Raw genomic sequence first — 22,593 nt, forward strand, 5'->3', positions numbered from 1 at the left:
CTGTGCTGTCCCAGTAAGCCAAGCTCAGATTCCAGAGTCATCTTGGACTTCTTCCTCTTCTCTGCTCCCAACATGCACAAATCCTGCTGAATCACTTCCAGAGAACTTGCACACATACTTTCTATTTCCACTCCCACAGACTCAAGGTTAGCTTTTCATTGTTTATACACTGGACTCTTTAACAACCTCACAACCTAACTCTATATAGTACCTATGGTCTTTTTCCAATCCCCTTTTCACACAGCAGATCCATATTAATTTTAAAACGTCAAAAACTGTCATTCTCCAGCTTAAAACAAAACCAAACTCTTCACTAGTTTCCCACTCCCTAAAAAATAAAAGTAAATTTTATTATTTGTCATTTAAGGGTTCCATTAATATGAGCCAAACAATTTGTGCTTTTAATTGCCACTGTCCCTACACTATGTGCCAAGCAAATCAATCTGTATCTAAGCTCTGCCTATGCTCATGTCTTTGCTGTATATAACAAGAACAAAATTATTAGAGAACAAAAATACCCATAAATTTGAAATATCTTCTCTGGTGAACCAGACACAAGATAGGTACTTCGTATGAATTAGCTTAAAAAATCCTCAAAGAACATTATCTTGAATTTTTAACACGAACTTGGAAACTTGTGTAAATTGACCAAACTTAGAAAAGTAGTTCTGTGTTCTAACATGAAACAAGATATCAAAATAAGACTGGCATCTTTCCCTAGCAGTAGTTACCAGGATATTGACAATTCTTATGCTATTATCATGAACAAACGTCCTTTTTATTTTTAATGTGTGTGAACAAATTCATAAGGTCAATTCCTAAAAGCAGAATTACTGAATCATGCAATACACACAACTGTAATTTTCAGTCACTACCAAATGGCCATGTGTTCTTTAAATTCTCACTTCAAGCCTGCTGCTGGCTGGCAGAGTTCTCCACCTGAATATACCTGGGGTCCATTTCCCGATAGACTCTTGACATCTATTTTAACTGCCCAAGCAAGTTGGAATATGTCCAGAATTCTTTGCACCAGGCACAGCTTCATTCATAAATTGACTTCTTGGAAGTAATCCTAGGAAAAAAGGCATCTGGGCTTTCTATTCCTCTTCCTAGAAAACTACAACTCTGAGTTTAACCCACAGTCATCTGAGGAACCACAGTGACCAGAACAGTAACTATTTAAATGCTTCCATGACCAGGTTCTCTGTTTAAAAGAGCCCTCCTGCAAATGAAAAGTACAGACTTTTACTTTTATATTTTATAGTATTAAAAAAAAAAAAAAAAAAAACAGGTGTCAGAAAGCACTGGGAGGTAGCAAAAGCAGACAGAAAATTTAAGGTAGTTGCCATTTGGAAGAATGAATGGCATTGGTAAGTTTTCCATTTTTACAGCTTCTGACCTGAGGGCAAGCCACTATCCACTCCATATTGGGCAAGTAAAACTCAAATAGAAAACCAGAGCCCAGAAAAATCACAACAGCTAGAAAGAAAGTAGTTAGTAAACTAAACAAATGCACAATATTTGACTAAGCAATTCCATCCTAAAAGAAATAAAAGGATATGTTCACAAAACAGTGGTACCAGAGAGTGCAAAGCAGCTTTCATAACAGTTATGCTGCTACAATCCCAGCATCCTTAACATAAAAGATAAACTCATTTATCTACAATGAAATACTACTCTAATTAAAAATGAAATATGCAAACACCTACTGATAGATGCAACATAGGTGAATTTAAAAATCTTTGTTTTATATAAAACACTACCTAAAGTCTAGAACAGTGAAAATTAACCTACAGTAGGGAAAAATCGAAACATGGGCTGACTTGTAGGGAGAATGAGGCACAGGAGCTTCAGTCACTATTCTACCTTTGGGCATTTTATTTATATATATATATATATATATATATATATATATATATATATATATATATATATATATATATATATATATCACTCTTCAATTCTACTGCATTTCCGACAAATATTTGATGTTATAAAATAGCCAAATATGTGTGTTCTAGATGTATTAGTGTTATCAAAAGATAGTATATATGAAAATGCTTTCTAAATAATAAACCCAAATGTAAATAAAGGAGATAATTATTATTTTTTTCATTTTTTGGTAGTACTGGGGATTGAACCCAAGGGCACTCTACCACTAAGCTATAACCCCAGCCTTTTTTATTTTTTGAGACAGGGTCTTGCTAAGTTACTGACACTGGCCACAAATTTGTGATCTTCCTCACTCAGTCTCTTGAATAACTGGGATTGCAGGCATGTGCTATTATACCTGGCCACAAATGATTACTAAAATCACCTCTATATTCAATATACATAGCATATTAATGGGGTGTGTGTGTGTGTGTATATATATATATCTTCTTAATTCTGAAAATATTTTTTTCTATTTAATACTTGACATTCTGAAAAATTCATTAACAGACTTGGATTCTTTTCCCTAAAGGAACATAAAAATCTGATTGTCAAAAAAAAAGATAACTTGAAAAAACAGAAGTACACAGAAAATTCCTGTACTCCCTTTAAAATCCCACAGACCAAGAGGAGTACACATACCTGCATTTAGATTAACCAGGAGCACATGCTCAGTTCACTGGCCGAGCCACCACAATATACACCCTACTTATTCTCCTCACTATGAAGAAACATTTACTTTGCACCTATCACATAGAAAATCCTCACACGTCTGGCAGAAGTGTTAGAAGCAGAAATGGTACTCAGGGATTAAGTCTCAGGTCAAAGAGACCAGAGATGTGAAAGACACTGTGTCTCTATGCTGCCAGGAAAGAGAAAGGATAGATGTTTGAAGAATGGACATATTATGGGTGGGGAGAATCCAATAACTTAAGTGAAACTATGGTTTCACAAATGGTCAGCCTGAGGTACTCTAAAAAATATTTGCTATGTAGGCTCAACTCTACAGATTGTTAAATAAATTATCTACAATGGATCCCAAGGTTTCAGTATTTCTTAAAAATTGCCTAAGTGATTCTAATGTGTAACTAGGAGGAACTATTAGGCAGATTGGTCTTGAAAGAAAGGTAAAATAACATCTGGATTAACTGAATTGCATAGTTGTAGCAAAGAAGATTCGGGACTAACCTAAGCACACATATATAAGACTAGGCCCTGCCAAGACATCATAAGAGAACATGGTACAGAACGGAACAACTGAATTGTTAAGCCATTTAATGCATAAGGGAACTGAAATACAATAATTTTCTGTTTGAAATCCCTATAGCTCCCAGCAGAGGGCTCCATCAGAATGTTTAACGGATTGCTATTTGAGGCTTTGTATTTCTTCTCAGCCTACTTTCACCTCATTTCTTTGCTGTTTGCCCACTCTATCGAGGTATTAGAATAATTTCAAAATCTCTGAAAAATCACATTGTTTTATCTTCCTTATTTAGTAAATTTTCCCATTTGTAAAACATCCTCTTTCTCTCTTACCCATCTTGATTTCTATGCTTTCTCATCTACTTAACTCCTATTCAACCTTCCAAACCCAAGCCAAACATCACCTACACCTTACACCACCTCTTCCAGCTGTCAGATCTCCATAGTGCCAATGCCTCTCACATCTGCCTGTCACAGCAAATACACACAAATGTATCTGTCTCCCCACCTCCACTGTAAGCCCTTTGAAAACAGGGACAATGTCTTCCTCCACTTTATATCCTAAGTTCCTAGGACAGGGCCTAGAACCATTTCTTCAGTAAGCAACAAATTCACTGTCAGCAAAGGAAGACAAGGGGAATCTCCTGACATCAATTATATTTTGTCTACCCCACACAGCTCCTCATGGAAACCTTGCTATCTACTTCATATTTCAAGATCATTTTAAAGCATCATTAGTGATCAAGTATAACAAATATAGCCAAGTATTCTAAGGGCCCTATAGAAAGAGGACCAATAACCAGAAATGTATGCCTGCCTGGGTATTATAATTAAGTACTCTAAGCATTTCTCCAAAAACAGCTCTGGAAAATGCCAGAAAGCTTAATGAGAAGGGGAATCAGTTTCTAATCCAAGAAGGCATTCATTCTTTGGACTTTTAACCATAAGTCTACAGGTTCACAGGTCTGCCTTTTTGTGAGGCACGCTTCTGTACAAGGGATACTTGAATTCACAATAAGCAATTAGCAAGCTAAATAATATATAAAAATATTATATGGGCAATATGCAGACATACTGGCTATTGCTTCGGTCCCTGGCAATAGCCAGAATGTTTGCCAATCAGTAAATGACATTCCCATATCCAACCCATTATTTTGTTAAGGTTTCATATTCTATCTTTACAAACTACCTGTTATCAATTGTTTTCAGACCATGAGCCACTGACTTCATACAACAACATAAAGCAAGAAGTAATGACGAATAATTATGTGAATAAAGAGTTATGATACTATACTCTTCATATATACTCAATATCAACTGTGAAGCATATCATGAATAATAGCTTTTAGAGAAAAATAAATGTGATAAACTATGTTATATACCCTCATTAAAGAATGATAGAAGGTAGAAAAACATTTCTCAGAAATGAAGAAAAATTGTATAGTTTATAAAAACCTCTAGTATTCTAAGGATTCATATAGTTTATGGGAAAGTGGTATTTGTGACTCCTCTTCCCAGGGGCATACAAATTTTGACTAAAGAAAATAATTATTTAAAAATAACTTATAGGCTAGGCATGGTGGTGTACACCTGTACATCTAATCCTAGTAGCTCGAGGCTGGGGCAGGAGGATCACCAAGCTCAAAGTTAGCCTCAGGGACTTGATAAGACTCTGTCTCAAAATAAAAAAATATAAAGAGCTGGGGATGTGACTCAGTGGTTAAATGCCCCTGGATCAAACAAACAAAATAATTGTAGTATCAGATTTTCAGGAAAACAGCAAACTGTTCCACAATAAGTTTTCTTGATTTTAATTTACATAGTAGTGTGCTAGTTAGCCCAGAGGGCACTGGATGGCACTGCCAAGGCTCACTGGCAGTTAGAGGTGACCAGTAACACGGAGGTAGAAACTGAATAGGACTTCCAAGAAAAACATTTCTCCCTCCTCACCTTTCTTCCTTCCTCACTGATGGCCTGGAATATGGTGCTCCAGTGGCCTTTAAGGTACTCACCAAGATGGCAGAGCAGTGAGAGAGGTAACTGGAAGACTAAAGTCAAGAAAAGGTAGTAAGAAGGCTAACGAGGAAAAAAAGTACACTGTCTTTGGTAAATTTACATACATTTCATTCTTTTCCAAGAATTCTATGTGGAAAGATATGCCACCGTGCAGAAAATGCTTACTATCAAATATAGATGCACATTTGATTAAGGATAAAAAGCCAAACCGAAATAAATATTGAGCACTGCATACCATACATGATGAGAATCATTTTACATAACCAGCAACCTAAAGATAGGAATTATACCTGTTTATCTTTTTAAAATTCTCAGTATGAACAAGTTATCCAGAAAACAGTAGGTTCTCAGTAAATGTTTGAAATAAATGAAACTAGAACATCCTTTCTTACCTTCTGTAGTTGGAAATACTTCTTCAGTTTCAGCCTCTGCCAGTTTCCCAGTTCTCAGCAGAACTTCCGCAAAGCTTTCTGCTGGGACATGCTGGTAGGTGTCATAGGTCACTGCAGCCTAGACAAAAGCAGCAACTTCACCATTTAATAGGGTCTCTTCTAATTACACATTCTTAGAAATCACAGGGGAAGGAGTTTATGGCTTCTGCTGACCTGAATAATAATTTCTCGCTAATGCATATTATTGTATCTAACATCTTAAATAGATTTTCATTTCATAGGTCATAACATATACAGAATGAATCATATAAAAGCACTGAATAAGGAAGAATAAAATCAAAGAAGTTTATTTTCAGGAAAATTTTAGTTTTTCTTTATACCATCTTCAATAGCTTGACAGTAAATCTGTTTTCTTAGGCTCACTGTCCTTACCCCATTGACAAAGGGATCAGAGATGACCGATTCATAAAAGGGATGACACCCTTGTTTTTCTAGATCTTCGTTGGCTACAGTTCCAATTTGATAAGCACCACCAAATTCTTGCCCCTAAACAGAACAAAGTGAAGAACAGCAGGTTAAAAAAAGAGCCAAGAAGGGGGGGAGAGAGAGGGAGGGAGCAAGATGGCAGGGAGAAAAGGACAATTCCAGGAGAAATTCATCAGTGTGCTTTCTATGACCAAAAGAGAGGGCAGCAGAGTGACAGACACCAGCAGAGAATGTAATAACAACTACGTTCCACAAGCAGCATTTCAACCCCTACCTTCAGTGCCTCCTGATTTTCCTGGTCAATTTGACATCTATGAATCAGAAACACTGAAGTAATAAGTGCTATAAACACAGCAAGTTTTCTATATTACAATCAGAATAACCATCATAAAACATCATCTTGTTCACAGTGCTTCCCTGCTCAAAAAAACCTTCAGTGGCAAGGCAAATGAGCAATAGCACAAAAATCTGAACTATGTAGAACATTCAAGATCATCAAATGCTAATTAACATTAAAGTCAAACTCTTCACCTCAATCACACCACCCTGCTTAATGCATAAAAGAGGCCTCTGTGCCTTTCTTCCACAGCCTGGCTGCCTAGTGAGAATCTACCCTTCCTCCAGGTCCAGCTCAGACCCCACCTACTCTGCCTTGGTGGAGGAGTAAGACTTACGAAGGTGCCTCTTTCCTTAACCCCAACTCCTTCTTGACCACCACTTTAAGACTGGAGCATCAACATTCCTGTTAGCAAGTATTTTATTATTACTAATATAGTTGATTATGGTGGTTTTGCTCTCCTCAAATCAACATTAAAGCTCCTTACTGAAAGATCCAAGTAGAAGACATTCCTCCCAAGTTTACTGAACCCAGACCCCCTACCAAGTCCCATTGAGGGAAACAATGAAGCTGCTGGCAGTGGTCAGAATACAGCAGATGTTTAATAAAAATTCAGACTACAATCTGGGTTAAAGATCTGACCTAGGACATAAGCCTTCAAAACACCGAACAGTTGAGAAAGGAAAATAATCATAATCCAGTGTGATGCATGAAGGGATAAGAGATTTACCCCAGAATCAAGTACAAAGAATCACAGTAAACAATATCTTTTTCATTTGCCCCCCACACACAGATCCATCTGTAGGACCACAAAATATATCCCACAAAGTCCTCTCTCACCACCCTCCTGGTACTCCGGTCTACGCCAGCATCATCTCTCACCCAGAGGACTGAACAAGAATCTCTCTCTGCTTCTGACTGCCAGCTCTCCACACAGCAGTTACATGAGCTCATTAAAAGTAAGGCTGGAGAACACAACTGCTTTGCCTCAGTTTTCCATAAGTTTTCCATATTATCCAGCATAAAATCCACACACTTATTATCACAGTCTACACAAGCTTTCAATGATGGGCCTCCACACCACCTATCTAATCTCTTTTCCCAGTTGTTCACAGTCCTCAAATTACACCTGCCTCTTTTATATTTACACCTGCCACAAAGACATCAAATAAGTCCCCCTGCAGGGGTTCTGCAATTGTTCTACTTGGCTCAATCATACTTCTGCTCAACCTGATTCTTTCCTGAGTAACTAAACTTCCCTCCCTAAATCAGAATTTTAATTCCTCGACATGACTCTTTATTCACTTACCTTGCTTATGAGTTACATTCGTATACTTATAGCCACCCTGGCATTATTCAAAATATTTTTCTTCATCTCCCCCATTGAAACATAAGTTCCACAGAGGAAGGGCATTAGACTGAAGGGTTATCCTTTTCTATTCCTAACTTTAGCACAGTATTTGACTCATAGAAAATGGTAACTGTTTGTGGATGGATGGATGAATAAATAAATGAAGGAGAAACTACGTGTGTTTGGGATGAACCGATAAACAGGCAAGTTTTTCCCCTTTGTTTTCCAATGTGAGACTATAGAACTGGAATGTAATAATGCAGAGAACACAGGTGAACCATGTGTTAAGATTTCCCCCAAAATAAACTCCGTTGCTCTACTGCTAATCCTGATCTTTACTTCAACCCTTCTCCATCAGCTGGCTCCTAACTCTTCCCTAACTACTGGCTTGGAGAAATATAGCAAAGCAATCAAGCACTGATGCAATCATTTTCGTTTCACTAAATTTTAATTCTAAGATGTAAACCAAACCCTACTCAAATGTATCAGGGTCCTTTGCAAGTACTCCATGGGAGTGTATTTCACTCCATGAGACAGACTACTCATGCCCTGACAGGAAGCCTGGATTTCTGAAGAAATTTTATAAATCATTAAGACGTAACAGTGAAAACAAATGAAGAGTAGTGCTAACAAATGACAAACCACACAGCACATTTGAAAATGAAGGCTGCCTTGCTTACTTGCAGGGGCCGGAGGTAAGTTAAAGACTTCTTCCACCACTGCCCATCACTGACAGCCTGCAGTACTGCTCTGGTAGTGGTTGTGGTATTGGAAAGGACTTTCATGGTGGTGGCAGTAGTCCAGTGTAAGAGGTCAGCTGAGCTGCTGCCTGGAACACTCATTTCATCCTGCATTAAAGAAAAAATAGCAACCAGATGTCAAATTTTTGTTTAAAAGCCTGTAAATGTATGGACATTTTCTCCCTATGAAATTTTGCCAGCTAATAAATGGAAAATTAGAATTTTTGTGGACTGCTGAAAGACTAACAGGTTCCACATTATAAACCTTCTAAACACTATCAATCATCCATTTATTTGGATGAAAAAACAGTGTCCTTGGGCTGGGGATGTGTCTCAAGCGGTAGTGCACTCGCCTGGCATGCGTGCGGCACGGGTTCGATCCTCAGCACCACATACAAAAACAAAGATGTTGTGTCCGCCGAAAACTGTAAAATATTAAAAATTCTCTCTAAAAAAAAAGTGTCCTTTAACATCGAAAGGTAGAAACCAGAATCTTCTATTTTCCTTGGGGGTCACAGTAGCATTGTTCAAATGAATAATTTAGTTAATAAATACTGTGGTTAAAGAAACATGAGTTGTTAGATATTAGACTGGTAAAAGTTAAAGAATATGTCATTTGCTTTATAAATATTTCTGAAACTAATGTACCATGATGTTTTTTCCCCCTGAATTTTCTTTTGAAAATGATTCAGGGAGGAACAATATGTATGCTATTGTTTTGTTATATATTTATCTCATTACTAGCAATGATGGGTTTTAAAATTTATTTTCATGTGTATCATCTGATCACTTTGAGTGGTCACATTTATCACATTGAGGCACATTTTTGTTTTTGCTTTTTAATTTCAAGCTCTCCCCCCCACTAAACTTCCTTTCTCCTACGTACATAAAAGTGAAGTTCCCTTTGGTATATATGAACATAAAATGATTTTGTTAAATTCAGTCTATTTATCCTCCCTCTAGTTCTCCTATTCCACTGATCTTTCCTGTATCTTTATGGTATCCTATCTCCTTCCCAAGCATCTTTCCTTTATCTTGCTCTAGCCTCCACATCTGAGAGAAAAATATTCAAACCTTGATTTTCTAAGTCTGCCTTATTTCACTTTGCATTTTTTTAAAATTTTAATCCATTTACCAGCAAATATCATTATTTCATTCTTCTTTATGGCTGAGCAAAGCTCCACTGTGTGTATATACCACATTTTCTTAGTCCATTCATCTCATGGGCATTTCTTAATCCATTCATCTACTGATTCCATAGCTTGGCTGTTCTGAATTGCACTGTTATAAACACTGAATTGGCTATATGGCTGATTTCAGACCTTTTGAAGAAAGGCTGAGGAGTGGAATAGCTTGGTCATATGGTGTTTCCATTCCTTGTTTGAGAAATTTTCACACTGCTTTACAGAGTAGCTGTACTAATTTGCATTTGTACATATTTTTCCCCATCCATACCAGCATTTATTATTATTCATGTTCTTGATAATTGCCATTCTTTCTGGAGTAAGTTGAAATCTTAGGGAAATGCAAATCAAAACTACACTAACTGCTAGAGAAGCTAAACATTCATATTTCTTGGCCCATTTGTGTTTTTTTTTTTTCTTTTTGGAAAGTTTTTGATTAGTTCTTTATAAATATTTGCTTTTTTCCTTTTCCATATTGGCTATGTTTTTTTCCTTCGGCATTGAGATTTTTGAGTTCTTTATATATTCTGGACATTAGTTCCATCAGAGAAGTAGCTGTCAAAGATTTTCTCCATTCTGTAGGTTCCTCTTTACTCTCATGACCATTTCTTTTGCTGTCCAGAAGCTTTCTAATGGTATCTCACTTAATGATTCTTGGTTTTATTTCCTGAGCTTTAAGGATCTTGCTGAGGAAGCCAGTGCCTGTACCTATATCAGAATGTTGACCCTATGTTTTCTTTGAACAGTTGCAAGGTTCCTTGTCTGTTATCTAAGTGTTTCATCCATTTTGATTTGACTTTTATGCATGGTGAATGATAGGGATTTAAATTCATTCTTCTACATATGGATATCCATTTTTCCCAGCACCATTTATTTAAAATGCTGTCTTAGCAAGTCTATCTTGAAGTAACTATCAAGTAGCTGGATCTGCAGATGCTAACCAAAATTATCACGTGAGTGTAGTGGTGTTAAACAGTGGAACACACATCCAGAACTGCCTCTAACCTGAGCTGTCCAACACAGTAGCCACGAGTCATGTGTGAAATGTGGCTAATCCAAACTGAGATACGTTGCAAATGAAAATACACTATAGATTTGAATGACAGGAAATAAAGGGAAGGAAACAGGAAAGAGTATCATATGTGTGCTTAACCTCAATGAACTAGAAGACAGCCTTTCTAGTGATAGAAAGGAACCGAGGAGGCCAAGTTCAATCACAAGCATTCCAAGGCACAGAAAGAAGACAGATGCAAAAACAGAAGTTCATTATTCAAACACTTCTGAAGAGGCAAGGTAGAAAGCTCTAGATAGGAAAATAGCTAAATGTCCCTTTGACAACAATAATAATGATAGCAAGCATTCAAGAAATGGCAGCTATGTGCCAAGACCTTTGTAAGTATACTGAATTTAAAAACTAGAAGGTAACACAAACAGAATGGAGTTGCTTTAATAGTGGCATTACTGGAATTCTCCTTCACTTCTTTATCATTTGTGATGATAGCAATACAAGTTCATTTCTTATCATAATACAGCGGAAAGCTGGCTCTCAGATCTGAATTAACACAGTAGAAGAAAAAACTGGTCCAGTTTCAGGACCTCCAAAGGCTTTTTCCCCCAGTGAGGCCACTTCTCCAGCCATAGAGTTTCTCATGCCATGTAGACATGTAGTGGATGTTACCTCCAACTGCTATCCTAACTTGTGTTTCATAATAACACTGCAAAGTACGTATTAGGATACCATGACACAACTGTAGATCAAATAAACTGAATATGCTGCCTAGAGGCAACAGGGCTAGAGTGCCTCCTCCCCTTTCCTTAACTAGATTTGGTATCACAATGTTTAGGCCACTCATTCTTTGCATGATTTCAACACACCAGTAATCTCTCTCTCCCTCTCCTTTTTTTCTCCCCCCAACCCCCGTCTTCCTCCTTCACACCCTCCCTCAATATTCGCATTCACTTAAACTCATTTTACTTTGTTATAAAACTAATTCGAACTCATTAAAAACGATTTGAAAAGTTCAAAAAGGTATAGATAAAAGAACATTTATTCACAGCCCCATTACAAAAAGACAATTATAACCAACATATATTCTCTTCCTGTCTTTTTTAAACCAAGCAAAAGGATTCTTTTGAATAAACCTCATTTGAAGTAGAAGACATATTCAAAGACAATGCACAGCTCACTGATAGAGTGCTTGCCTAGTGTGTGCAAAGCCCGAGTTCAATCCCCAGAATTCCCTCCCCATGGGAAAAAAGTATGCACACACAAGCTTATAGTATGATCAATTTTAACACGTTCATGTAATGAGCCCTCAGGCCAAGAAACACAATACCATCAGAATCCAAGGAGCTTCTTACATTCCCTCCCAGACATACCACTTTGAGAAAAAATTGTCCAGATTGACAACAGCATAAATGTTTTCCCTGTATTCATTCATATAAAAAAAAGTAGAATCATATACTCTTGTGTTTTCACTTTTATGTACATAGTTAAGGGTTCAGCCCATTGTTACATCACATTACCCGGTATGAATATACCAAAATTTATGTATCTTTTCTTCTATCAATAGGCATTTGGGTACTTAATTTGAAGCTAATACCAATAATGTTTCTCTGAACTTGCTGGTAATTACCTTTTGGTGAACGTACTATGCGTAGTGGAACTGCCAATACACACAGTATGCATATGTCCATATCTAAAAAGTAGATCCAAACATTTTCTTCACACTCTGACCAGCAACTCAGAGTTCTGATGGCTCCATATCCACGCCAACATCAGTTCTGATAATGTTTTTTGTGTGTGTGATTTTAATCTCTGCGATGAGTAATTTCTATTAAGTATTTGCTCTGATCTCTATTGGTTTTCCATCTTATTCACTTATCAGTGTTTTGTGTGTTCTGGAAACAGATTTCTTATTAATTGTATGTACTGTGAATATTTTCTATTACTATGGGCATTACCTTTTCATTGTATTAATGGTGTCTTGTGATTAACCAAAGTTTTTAATTCTAAATGTAATTCATCATTTTTAACTAAGATTATTTTTAAACCTTATTTAAAAAATGTTCACCTACTTCAAGGTCACAGAGATGTTCTTCCAAGTTTTCCCTAGCATGTGATACTTTCGCTCTATGTCAAACCTTTTTAAGATAATGTAGGACCCTTCTATCCATTCGTAACATTAAATGCACATTTTAAATGTATTTTCACAACGTATTAATTTTTTTTCCTTTCTGACTAGACAGTGAGCCAATCAGGAGTAGGGCCACTATTTATTCATCATCACATCTGTAGAATGTGAAAATCTCTGTAATTTGGAGCTAGAGGTAGATCTAAGAAGTCTGGTTTTATTGAGCTGTTTAAATGTTTAAAGATACATTTCCAAAAGCATTATATGTTGTACCTAGAGTAGATAAATTTTATTCAAATAGGATTTCATGTCACATTTTCCATTCCTGTTCATCTGCAGAATCTTCTTAATTGAGAGGGCGTAGTGAATGATTTAAATGTCATCAACTAATCCAAGTATAGAATTAAAAATATAAACAGGGTAAGAAATATGGCACTTAAGCAGAATATGACTTACTTCAGAGGAAAATCAAATAAATTCAAAGGTATAAAAAATGACTTTTATGAAAGTCATAAAACCATTACTCTTTCTGGGCATGGTGGTGCACCTATAATCCCAGTGGCTTGGGAAACAGACAGGAGGATCATGGGTTCAAAGACAGCCTCAGCAACTCAGGGAGACCCTAAGCAACTCAGCAAGACCATGTCTCTAAAATATAAAAAAAAACCATTGGAGATGTGGCTCAGTGTAAGTGCCTCTGGGTTCAATCGCCAGTACCAAAAATTAAACAAAAAATTATTCTATTTCATAAAAGAAACTTAAAATTTACTTCTTTCCATATTATGGAGCAGCTACACCAAGATAGGAAATTTAAAACAGCAAATGCAAACATTTGTTTCAGAAAATAAATGAAATTCACATAAATAGATTTTCTGTATTTCCCCTAAGAAGGATTACAAAAGAGAAAGTAAAATAAAAGATTCATGTGTTGGACCCACAGGACAAGCATTTGTTTTAGGGGTGGTTGACCAAGAGCATAGTGTAACCAGAGTCCTTAATGAGGAAAATATTTCTCCTTCAACTTCATATAATGGGGAGAGCAAAAAGATGTTAGGCAAAATTTACTCCTGAAATTAAACTACTGACACTTTTTATAGTCATAGTGGCACACTGCTAATTAATTTACAGTGTGTAACACCAAAACTAGATTAAACCCCAAACCCAAATTATCCATACCCAGCATATAATTTAACATGAAATCTCATTAATGTCAAGTGTGCTACATAGATCAAAGGTTAACTTCCTAAGCACTAATAACATTTTTCAAATCCTATGATGAAAGATACCATTACCAAATGGGCTCACAAGTACAAAGATAGTTCCACATGTCAGACATGGTTCTTATTGGTCAACTACTATAATGAATCTTTAGTTAAGGAGTTGCTTTCTCCATAGTTTGATAATACAAGGGTTAATTTCAGAGAGATCCATTGGCCTCCTATACACTGAGCTGGGGGGACATGTACACTATGCAAGGATTACAAATCGAGGTGCGACTCAACCACTGCCCCTTTTCTTCTAACATATCCATAATCCAAAACAATTCTCTGCATCTATAATTTATTTATAGAAAATTTCTTCCTGATATCCAAAATATTAAAAAAATAATCCTTATTAATGAAAATCTAAAAGTACCTGTGAGAGAAAGCAACAGAAAAATGCCCCATGGAGTAAATAAATGTAAAGTCTGACTCTGGTTCAACTTATCTGCCTCATGAGCAGGCACAGCTACAATTTAGCTCTTTTGCCTTTGAAAGCCATAAGCACCTTCATATTTCTGAGGAAGGTAAGTCCTTTCCCCAGAAAAATGAATGCATATGAAAGTGCTTTTATATATAATACACAAGTCCCCAACAGACATACTCATCAAAGATATACTATTGTAAGGGATTTAAGGGCCAGAACTTGGATGTCCTAGCTTTTTCTTTTTTGAGGCAGGAGGAGGGGGCAGTGGTTACTTGGGATTGAACTCAGGGGCACTCAACCACTGAGCCACATCTCCATCCCTATTTTGTATTTTATTTAGAGACAGGGTCTCACTGAGTTGTTAAGTGCCTCAATTTTTGCTGAGGCTGGCTTTGAACTCACAATCTTCCTGCTTCCATCTCTCCAACTGCTGGGATTATAGGCAAGCCCCACTGCACCTGGCTTCGTAGCACTCTTGGGCATACTCAAAATTAGAGGTGTAAGACATAATTTTCTTTTTCCATGCTCAATCTTTTATTTAAAATCACTTTTTTAAAAATTTATTTTCAGTTTTAGATGGACAACATGCTTTTACTTTTATGTGGTGCTAAGGATCAACCCCAGTGCTGCACACGTGCTAGGCAAGTACTCTGGCACTGAGCTATAGCCCCAACCCTTTAAAATCTCTTTTGATACATGTCTTTGAATTCTGCATGTACCAACAAAGTTTACTGAACATACTTTTCTCATGTCTGTGTTGAAGACCTGTGCAATGTATCACGGTTATGATAAAGATAAGGTCCCTGCATCCAAGGAACTTAATAATACCTTAAGGAAGAAATTAACTGAGAACTTACCAAGTTGAACACTATTCAAATATTCTTCCCTGTGTAATAAAGCAATTTATCTGCACCTATCACATCCACATCTTACCTTCCTCATCACTCATTCTTCAAATATTTGTGACATCAATTTGTAATAATAATTCTAAGCTGCTGGAAATACAGTACTGAATAAAGCACCATTGTTGTCACAGATAACTCACATTCCAGGAAGAGAAAAGCAAAAAAATCAATATAAAGTATGTCAGAAAAGCACATCCCATAAGGAGAAAAATGAAATGGAGTAGTGGCATGAAGGCACTCTACAGTACATAGGGAGAACAAGATCTTAGTGAGGTGACATGTGAACAGAGACCTGAGAGAAGCAAGACAAAGTCACCTAAATAGGTGGGAGAAAAACATTCCAGGTAGAATGTAGCAAGCTCAAGAACCCAGAGGCCAACGTTTTCTGGCAATGTTTAAAGAATGGCATAAGGCCCATATGGCCAGTCAGCTCAGCAGAGTGAATGTGTATGCTAGGAGATGGGGAGGGGTGATATGAAGTTGAAAAGGGTGTGGAGAAGAAAGATTATAGGTGTCTTTGCTGGTAATTGTAAAAACTTAGTAAGGGGCTGGGGTGTGACTCAGTAGAAGTGCTAGTCTAGCATGTGCAAGTCCCCATCACTGCAAAACAAACATACATAAATTTGTAAAGTTTAGTTTTTACTCCAAGTAAAAGGTTTTAGGGAAAAAGGTATGTCATGCTCTGTGATACTTTAGAAGAAACACTTTAGATCCCCTGTTGAATAGAGAATATTGTACAGTGGGAAGAAAAGCATAAGAAAAATAGGCCACTACTTTAAGACTTGAGGTGAGACATGATCATTTAAACCAGGGTGGTAGTAGTGGGGTACACAATATAATCCAACTCCCAGTCCACTGTGAATGTGGAGCCAACAGGGTTTCCTAGAGACAAGATGCTTTGTGCAGAGGAAAGAGAAGAATCAAGGATGCCAGGAAGATTTATGCTGTGAAAAACTGTAAAGATAGACTTGTTCTTTCTAGACATGGGTAAAACTGAAGAAAGAACACCAGTATTCCAGGGAATAGGGGCTAAAGGGCAGAGATGGGTACAGAAGAGGAGATGATAACAATTTTGACATACTGCAATTGGGTTGTCTTTAAGAAAGGAGAAGAGATGTCAGGCTGGTGGTGGTACATTTAAGCCTGGAACTCAGGCTAGAATTAAAGAGTAGGTAGTCATCATCATGGGCACAAAACTGATATCTGAAGTCTTGATAGCAGGTGACATCTTCTAGGGGAGGAGCACAGTCAGGGGACAGATTGTGAGAAGATAGACCAGAGCATCTGACATTAAGCTGGAAGATGAAGAAGAACCAGCAAAGACAATGGGAATAAGAGCCAGGGAGGCCCAAGAAAAACAAGCCAAGTGGGTTAACCATTCCCTGAAAGAAGTATGGGTCAAATAAAACAAATATCAAGTTTTGACCCACAGACATAAGAGGTCACTGACAACTCACACAGGTTTCTTTGGTGAAATGGTGAGGAAAGAAGGACTCAGAATAGGTGAACGAGACAGGAGATGCAGCCACTGAAAGCATACACCAAAACGGTACAGGACAAATATCTCAGAGTGGCACATACTGACCAGCCGAAGTAAGCAATATCAAGATACTTCCTCAAAGGTAAACAGAAATGAGAACCACCCACAGATTTCACTGTAAGCAAGAAAGGCAACTTGAATATATTGTTTTTGGAAAGTGTCACCTACAAATGGATTTAAACAGCAAATACACAATAAACCTGTACTCCATCTTGCTAAAACAATTATTTTAAAACAGAACATGAAACAAATATTAGAAAAATGGTATGGGCCCTATGAAGGAAAGGAAAGTCAAAAAGGAAGAAAGTTTTGTAATTCCAACTACAGTGCTAAAAGAGGAAGCAGCCAATTTTAACTTTTGTGAGGAAATCCATAATGTGGAATTGCCAAACCAATCAAAACCATATGCTCACCTGAATTCCTGGGGACAAAAGTCTCAATTAACTAAGCACATCATCCTGGAAGTAAAACAAGGAACAGTGTGCCCTCCTGTGGGCAGATCTACATGCTGACTGAGATGCATAAATGAATATTCTGAAATGTGTCCTACTGCATTACCAACTGGATAACTGAGGACAAATGATTTTTGTAACCAAAATCTCCCACAGAGAATGTACACCAGACGTTGTTGTTTAAGAAAAAAAAATAGCAAAATAACAATTAATGAAGACTTACCATACTTCCAGTGATGTGCTGGCTCATAACAGTGGAAAGACAAAGGGAGCACTTATACAAACATACAGAGGAAAAGCTAACAAAAATCACAGGCAATTACATATACCAGGAGCTCATTTCTACCATTTTATAAGGGCAACACTACTAGAATTAGTGTGCAAAATGTGTGCATAAAATGTCCAGAATACTTCAGTCTAAAAAGGCAAAAAACTGACATAGTCTCAATGTCCCAAAACAAAGAAAGAGTAAATTAATCATGGTATGTGCATCCAATGAACCCCATGCAGCCATTACATAAATGGTCTACATGTAATAATAGAGCAGATTCCAGAACACAAAGCACTATACAAAAATGCAAGCTGCAGAAAAATAATATATATGGTTCTTATAGTCTTGAAAAAAAAATAACAACCCTCTAGGAGCCAGGAGAAGCGTTAAGTAAAATCTGCCTATACTCAAGAAAAATACAGGATACATCTAAACTTAAGAATGTTTACCTCTGACTAATGCGATTCATGGGATAGTAGAAAGATCAGAGAACTGTAACTTTCATATTAATACTGTTATTTTGTATTTTTTAAAAAACAGAAACCACAAAGTTACCACATATATCCCGGTATGACTTATCAAAAGTTAACTATGTTAACACTTTATCATAGATGGTAGATGGTTCATATCTAGTTGTTTTAAGACAAGCAACATTCTGGATTTTATGCCCATTGAGAAAGAATGAGTTATAAGACTTAAGAGAAAACAAATATATTTCTTTCAGGTCGATTTCTTTATGTGCACAAGGTAATGTTATAAATTCATCTTTTTTAAAATTTTAATTCGTTATATGTGACTGCAGAATGCATTACAATTCATATTACACATATAGAGCAGAATTTTTCATCTCTCTGGTTGTACACATGTAGAGTCACATCCTTCATGTCTTCATACACATACTGAGGGAGATGATGGCCATCACATTCCACCATCTTTCCTACCCGTATGTCCTCCTCCCCTTTTCCCCTTTGTCCTATCTTGAGTTCATTTAATCCTCCCATCCCCCCCCCCCCCGAACCCTTGCAGCATATTATGAATCAGCATCCTTAAATCAGAGAAATCATTCGGCATTTGTTTTTTTTGGGATTAGCCAATTTCACTTAGCATTATATTCTCCAGCTAAATCCATTTAACTGCAAATGCCATAATTTTATTTTTTTTTTTTGGTGGGCATCATTGGTTTTATTAATTAATTCTTTGAACACTGATGCATTAGTGAACATAAAAACATATCTAAAGATAGCGATTTGTTTTCTTTCCCTTATGATTCTGACAGCTGCTTTTCTTAGATTTTTTCTTTTTTAAATTAATTTTTATTGTAGGTTGTTCAGAACATTACAGAGTTCTTGATATATCATATTTCACACTTTGATTCAAGTGGGATATGAACTCCCATTTTTACCCCATATACAGATTGCAGAATCACATCAGTTGCACAACCATTGATTTACATATTGCCATTCTGGAGTCTGTTGTATTCTGCTGCCATTCCTATCCTCTACTATCCCCCCTCCCCCCTCCCCTCCCCTCTTCTCTCTATCCCCTCTACTGTAATTCATTTCTCCCCCTTATATTTTTCCTCCTTTCCCCTCACTTCCTCTTGTATGTAATTTTGTATACCCCTGAGGGTCTCCTTCCATTTACATGCAATTTTCCTTCTCTCTCCCTTTCCCTCCCACCTCTCATCCCTGTTTAATGTTAATCTTCTTCTCATGCTCTTCATCCCTACTCTGTTTTTAGTTACTCTCCTTACATCAAAGAAGACATTTGGCATTTGTTTTTAAGGGATTGGCTAGCTTCACTTAGCATAATCTGCTCCAATGCCATCCATTTCCCTCCAAATTCTATGATTTTGTCATTTCTTAATGCAGAGTAATACTCTATTGTGCATAAATGCCACATTTTTTTTTTATCCATTCGTCTATTGAAGGGCATCTAGGTTGGTTCCACAGTCTTGCTATTGTGAATTGTGCTGCTATGAACATGGATGTAGCAGTGTCCCTATAGTGTGCTCTTTTTAGGTCTTTAGGGAATAGACCGAGTAGGGGAATAGCTGGATCAAATGGTGGTTCCATTCCGAGCTTTCCAAGAAATCTCCATACTGCTTTCCAAATTGGCCGCACCAGTTTGCAGTCCCACCAGCAATGTACAAGAGTACCCTTTTCCCCACATCCTCGCCAGCACTTGTTGTTTGACTTCCTAATGGCTGCCAATCTTACTGGAGTGAAATGGTATCTTAGGGTGGTTTTGATTTGCATTTCTCTGACTGCTAGAGATGGTGAGCATTTTTTCATATACTTGTTGATTGATTGTATGTCCTCCTCTGAGAAATTTCTGTTCAGGTCCTTGGCCCATTTGTTGATTGGGTTATTTGTTATTTTCTAATTTTTTTAGTTCTTTGTATATTCTGGATATTAGGGCTCTGTCTGAAGTGTGAGGAGTAAAGATTTGTTCCCAGGATGTAGGCTCCCTATTTACCTCTCTTATTGTTTCTTTTGCTGAGAAAAAACTTTTTAGTTTGAGTAAGTCCCATTTGTTGATTCTAGTTATTAACACTTGTGCTATGGGTGTCCTATTGAGGAATTTGGAGCCCGACCTTACAGTATGTAGATCATAGCCAACTATTTCTTCTATCAGACGCCATGTCTCTGATTTGATATCAAGTTCCTTGATCCACTTTGAGTTAACTTTTGTGCATGGCGAGAGAAAGGGATTCAGTTTCATTTTGTTGCATATGGATTTCCAGTTTTCCCAACACCATTTGTTGAAGATGCTATCCTTCTTCCATTGCATGCTTTTAGCCCCTTTATCAAATATAAGATAGTTGTATTTTTGTGGATTGGTTTCTGTGTCCTCTATTCTGTACCATTGGTCCACCCGCCTGTTTTGGTACCAGTACCATGCTGTTTTTGTTACTATTGCTCTGTAGTATAGTTTGAAGTCTGGTATAGCTATACCGCCTGATTCACACTTCCTGCTTAGCATTGTTTTTGCTATTCTGGGTCTTTTATTTTTCCATATGAATTTCATGATTGCTTTCTCTATTTCTACAAGAAATGCCGTTGGGATTTTGATTGGCATTGCATTAAACCTATAGAGAACTTTTGGTAATATCGCCATTTTGATGATGTTAGTTCTACCTATCCATGAACAGGGTATATTTTTCCATCTTCTAAGATCTTCTTCTATTTCTCTTTAGGGTTCTGTAGTTTTCATTGTATAAGTCTTTCACCTCTTTTGTTAGGTTGATTCCCAAGTATTTTATTTTTTTTGAGGATATTGTGAATGGGGTGGTTGTCCTCATTTCCATTTCAGAGGATTTGTCGCTGATATACATGAATGCCTTTGATTTATGCGTGTTGATTTTATATCCTGCCACTTTGCTGAATTCATTTATTAGCTCTAATAGTTTCTTTGTAGACCCTTTTGGGTCTGCTAGGTATAGAATCATGTCATCTGCAAATAGTGATAATTTGAGTTCTTCTTTTCCTATTTTTACGCCTTTAATTTCTTTCGTCTGTCTAATTGCTCTGGCCAGTGATTCGAGAACTATGTTAAACAGAAGTGGTGAGAGAGGGCATCCCTGTCTTGTTCCAGATTTTAGAGGGAATGCCTTCAGTTTTTCTCCATTCAGAATGATGCTAGCCTGAGGCTTAGCATAGATTGCTTTTACAACATTGAGGTATGTTCCTGTTATCCCTAGTTTTTCTAGAGTTTTGAACAAAGGGATGCTGTACTTTGTCGGATGCTTTTTCCGCATCTATCGAGATGATCATATGGTTCTTATTTTTAAGCCTATTGATGTGGTGAATAACATTTATTGATTTCCGTATATTGAACCAACCTTGCACCCCAGGGATAAATCCTACCTGATCATGGTGCGCAATTTTTTTGATATGTTTTTGTATCCGGTTCGCCAGAAGTTTATTGAGGATTTTTGCATCTAGGTTCATTAGAGATATTGGTCTGTAGTTTTCTTTCTTTGAAGTGTCTTTGTCTGGTTTAGGAATCAGGGTGATGTTGGCCTCATAGAATGAATTTGGAAGTTCTCACTCCTTTTCTATTTCCTGAAATAGCTTAAAAAGTATTGGTATTAGTTCCTCTTTAAAGGTTTTGTAAAACTCTGCTGTATACCCATCCGGTCCTGGGCTTTTCTTAGTTGGTAGTCTTTTGATGGTATCTTCTATTTCCTCAATTGATATTGGTCTGTTTAGGTTGTCAATATCCTCCTGACTCAATCTGGGCAGATCATATGACTTAAGAAATTTATCGACGCCTTCACTATCTTCTATTTTATTGGAGTATAAGGATTCAAAATAATTTCTGATAATCTCCTGTATTTCTGAAGTGTCTGTTGTGATATTGCCTTTTTCATCCCGTATGCTAGTAATTTGAGTTCTCTCTCTTCTTCTCTTCATTAGTGTGGCTAAGGGTCTGTCGATTTTATTTATTTTTTCAAAGAACCAACTTTTAGTTTTGTCAATTTTTTCAATTGTTTCTTTTGTTTCGATTTCATTAATTTCAGCTCTGATTTTAATTATTTCTTGTCTTCTTCTTTCGCTGTTGTTTTGCTCTTCTTTTTCTAGGATTTTGAGTTCAAGTATTAGATCATTTATTTGTTGGTTTTTTTCTTTTTTTAAGGAATTAACTCCAAGCAATAAAGTTTCCTCTTAGAACTGCTTTCAATGTGTCCCATAGATTCCGATATGTTGTGTCTGTGTTTTCATTTATCTCTAAGAATTTTTTAATTTCCTCCTTGATGTCTTCTATAACCCATTGATCATTCAGTAACCTATTGTTCATTCTCCAAGTGATGCATGATTTTTCCTTACTTCTTTTATCGTTGATTTTCAATTTCATTCCATTATGATCAGATAAGATGCATGGTATTATCTCTACTCCTTTATATTGTCTAAGAGTTGCCCTGTGACATAATATATGATCTATTTTTGAGAAGGATCCAT

General features: G+C 36.8%; 1 protein-coding gene across 1 annotated transcript in view; it reads right to left on the reverse strand.

The window, feature by feature from the left end:
• The window catches only part of Nbas (NBAS subunit of NRZ tethering complex), a 324,412-nt gene that overhangs the window by 110,101 nt on the left and 191,718 nt on the right, over positions 1 to 22,593 (reverse strand). The window contains exons 36-38 of the mRNA XM_076833054.2: positions 8,398 to 8,565; positions 5,976 to 6,089; positions 5,544 to 5,661 (exon numbers count right to left, since the gene is read on the reverse strand). Of these exons, the coding sequence (XP_076689169.2) occupies positions 5,544 to 5,661; positions 5,976 to 6,089; positions 8,398 to 8,565 (400 nt within the window). The remainder of the gene's footprint in view (positions 1 to 5,543; positions 5,662 to 5,975; positions 6,090 to 8,397; positions 8,566 to 22,593) is intronic.

This window comes from Callospermophilus lateralis, chromosome 14 (assembly GCF_048772815.1).
Source record: "Callospermophilus lateralis isolate mCalLat2 chromosome 14, mCalLat2.hap1, whole genome shotgun sequence".
NCBI classification, from domain to species: domain Eukaryota; kingdom Metazoa; phylum Chordata; class Mammalia; order Rodentia; family Sciuridae; genus Callospermophilus; species Callospermophilus lateralis.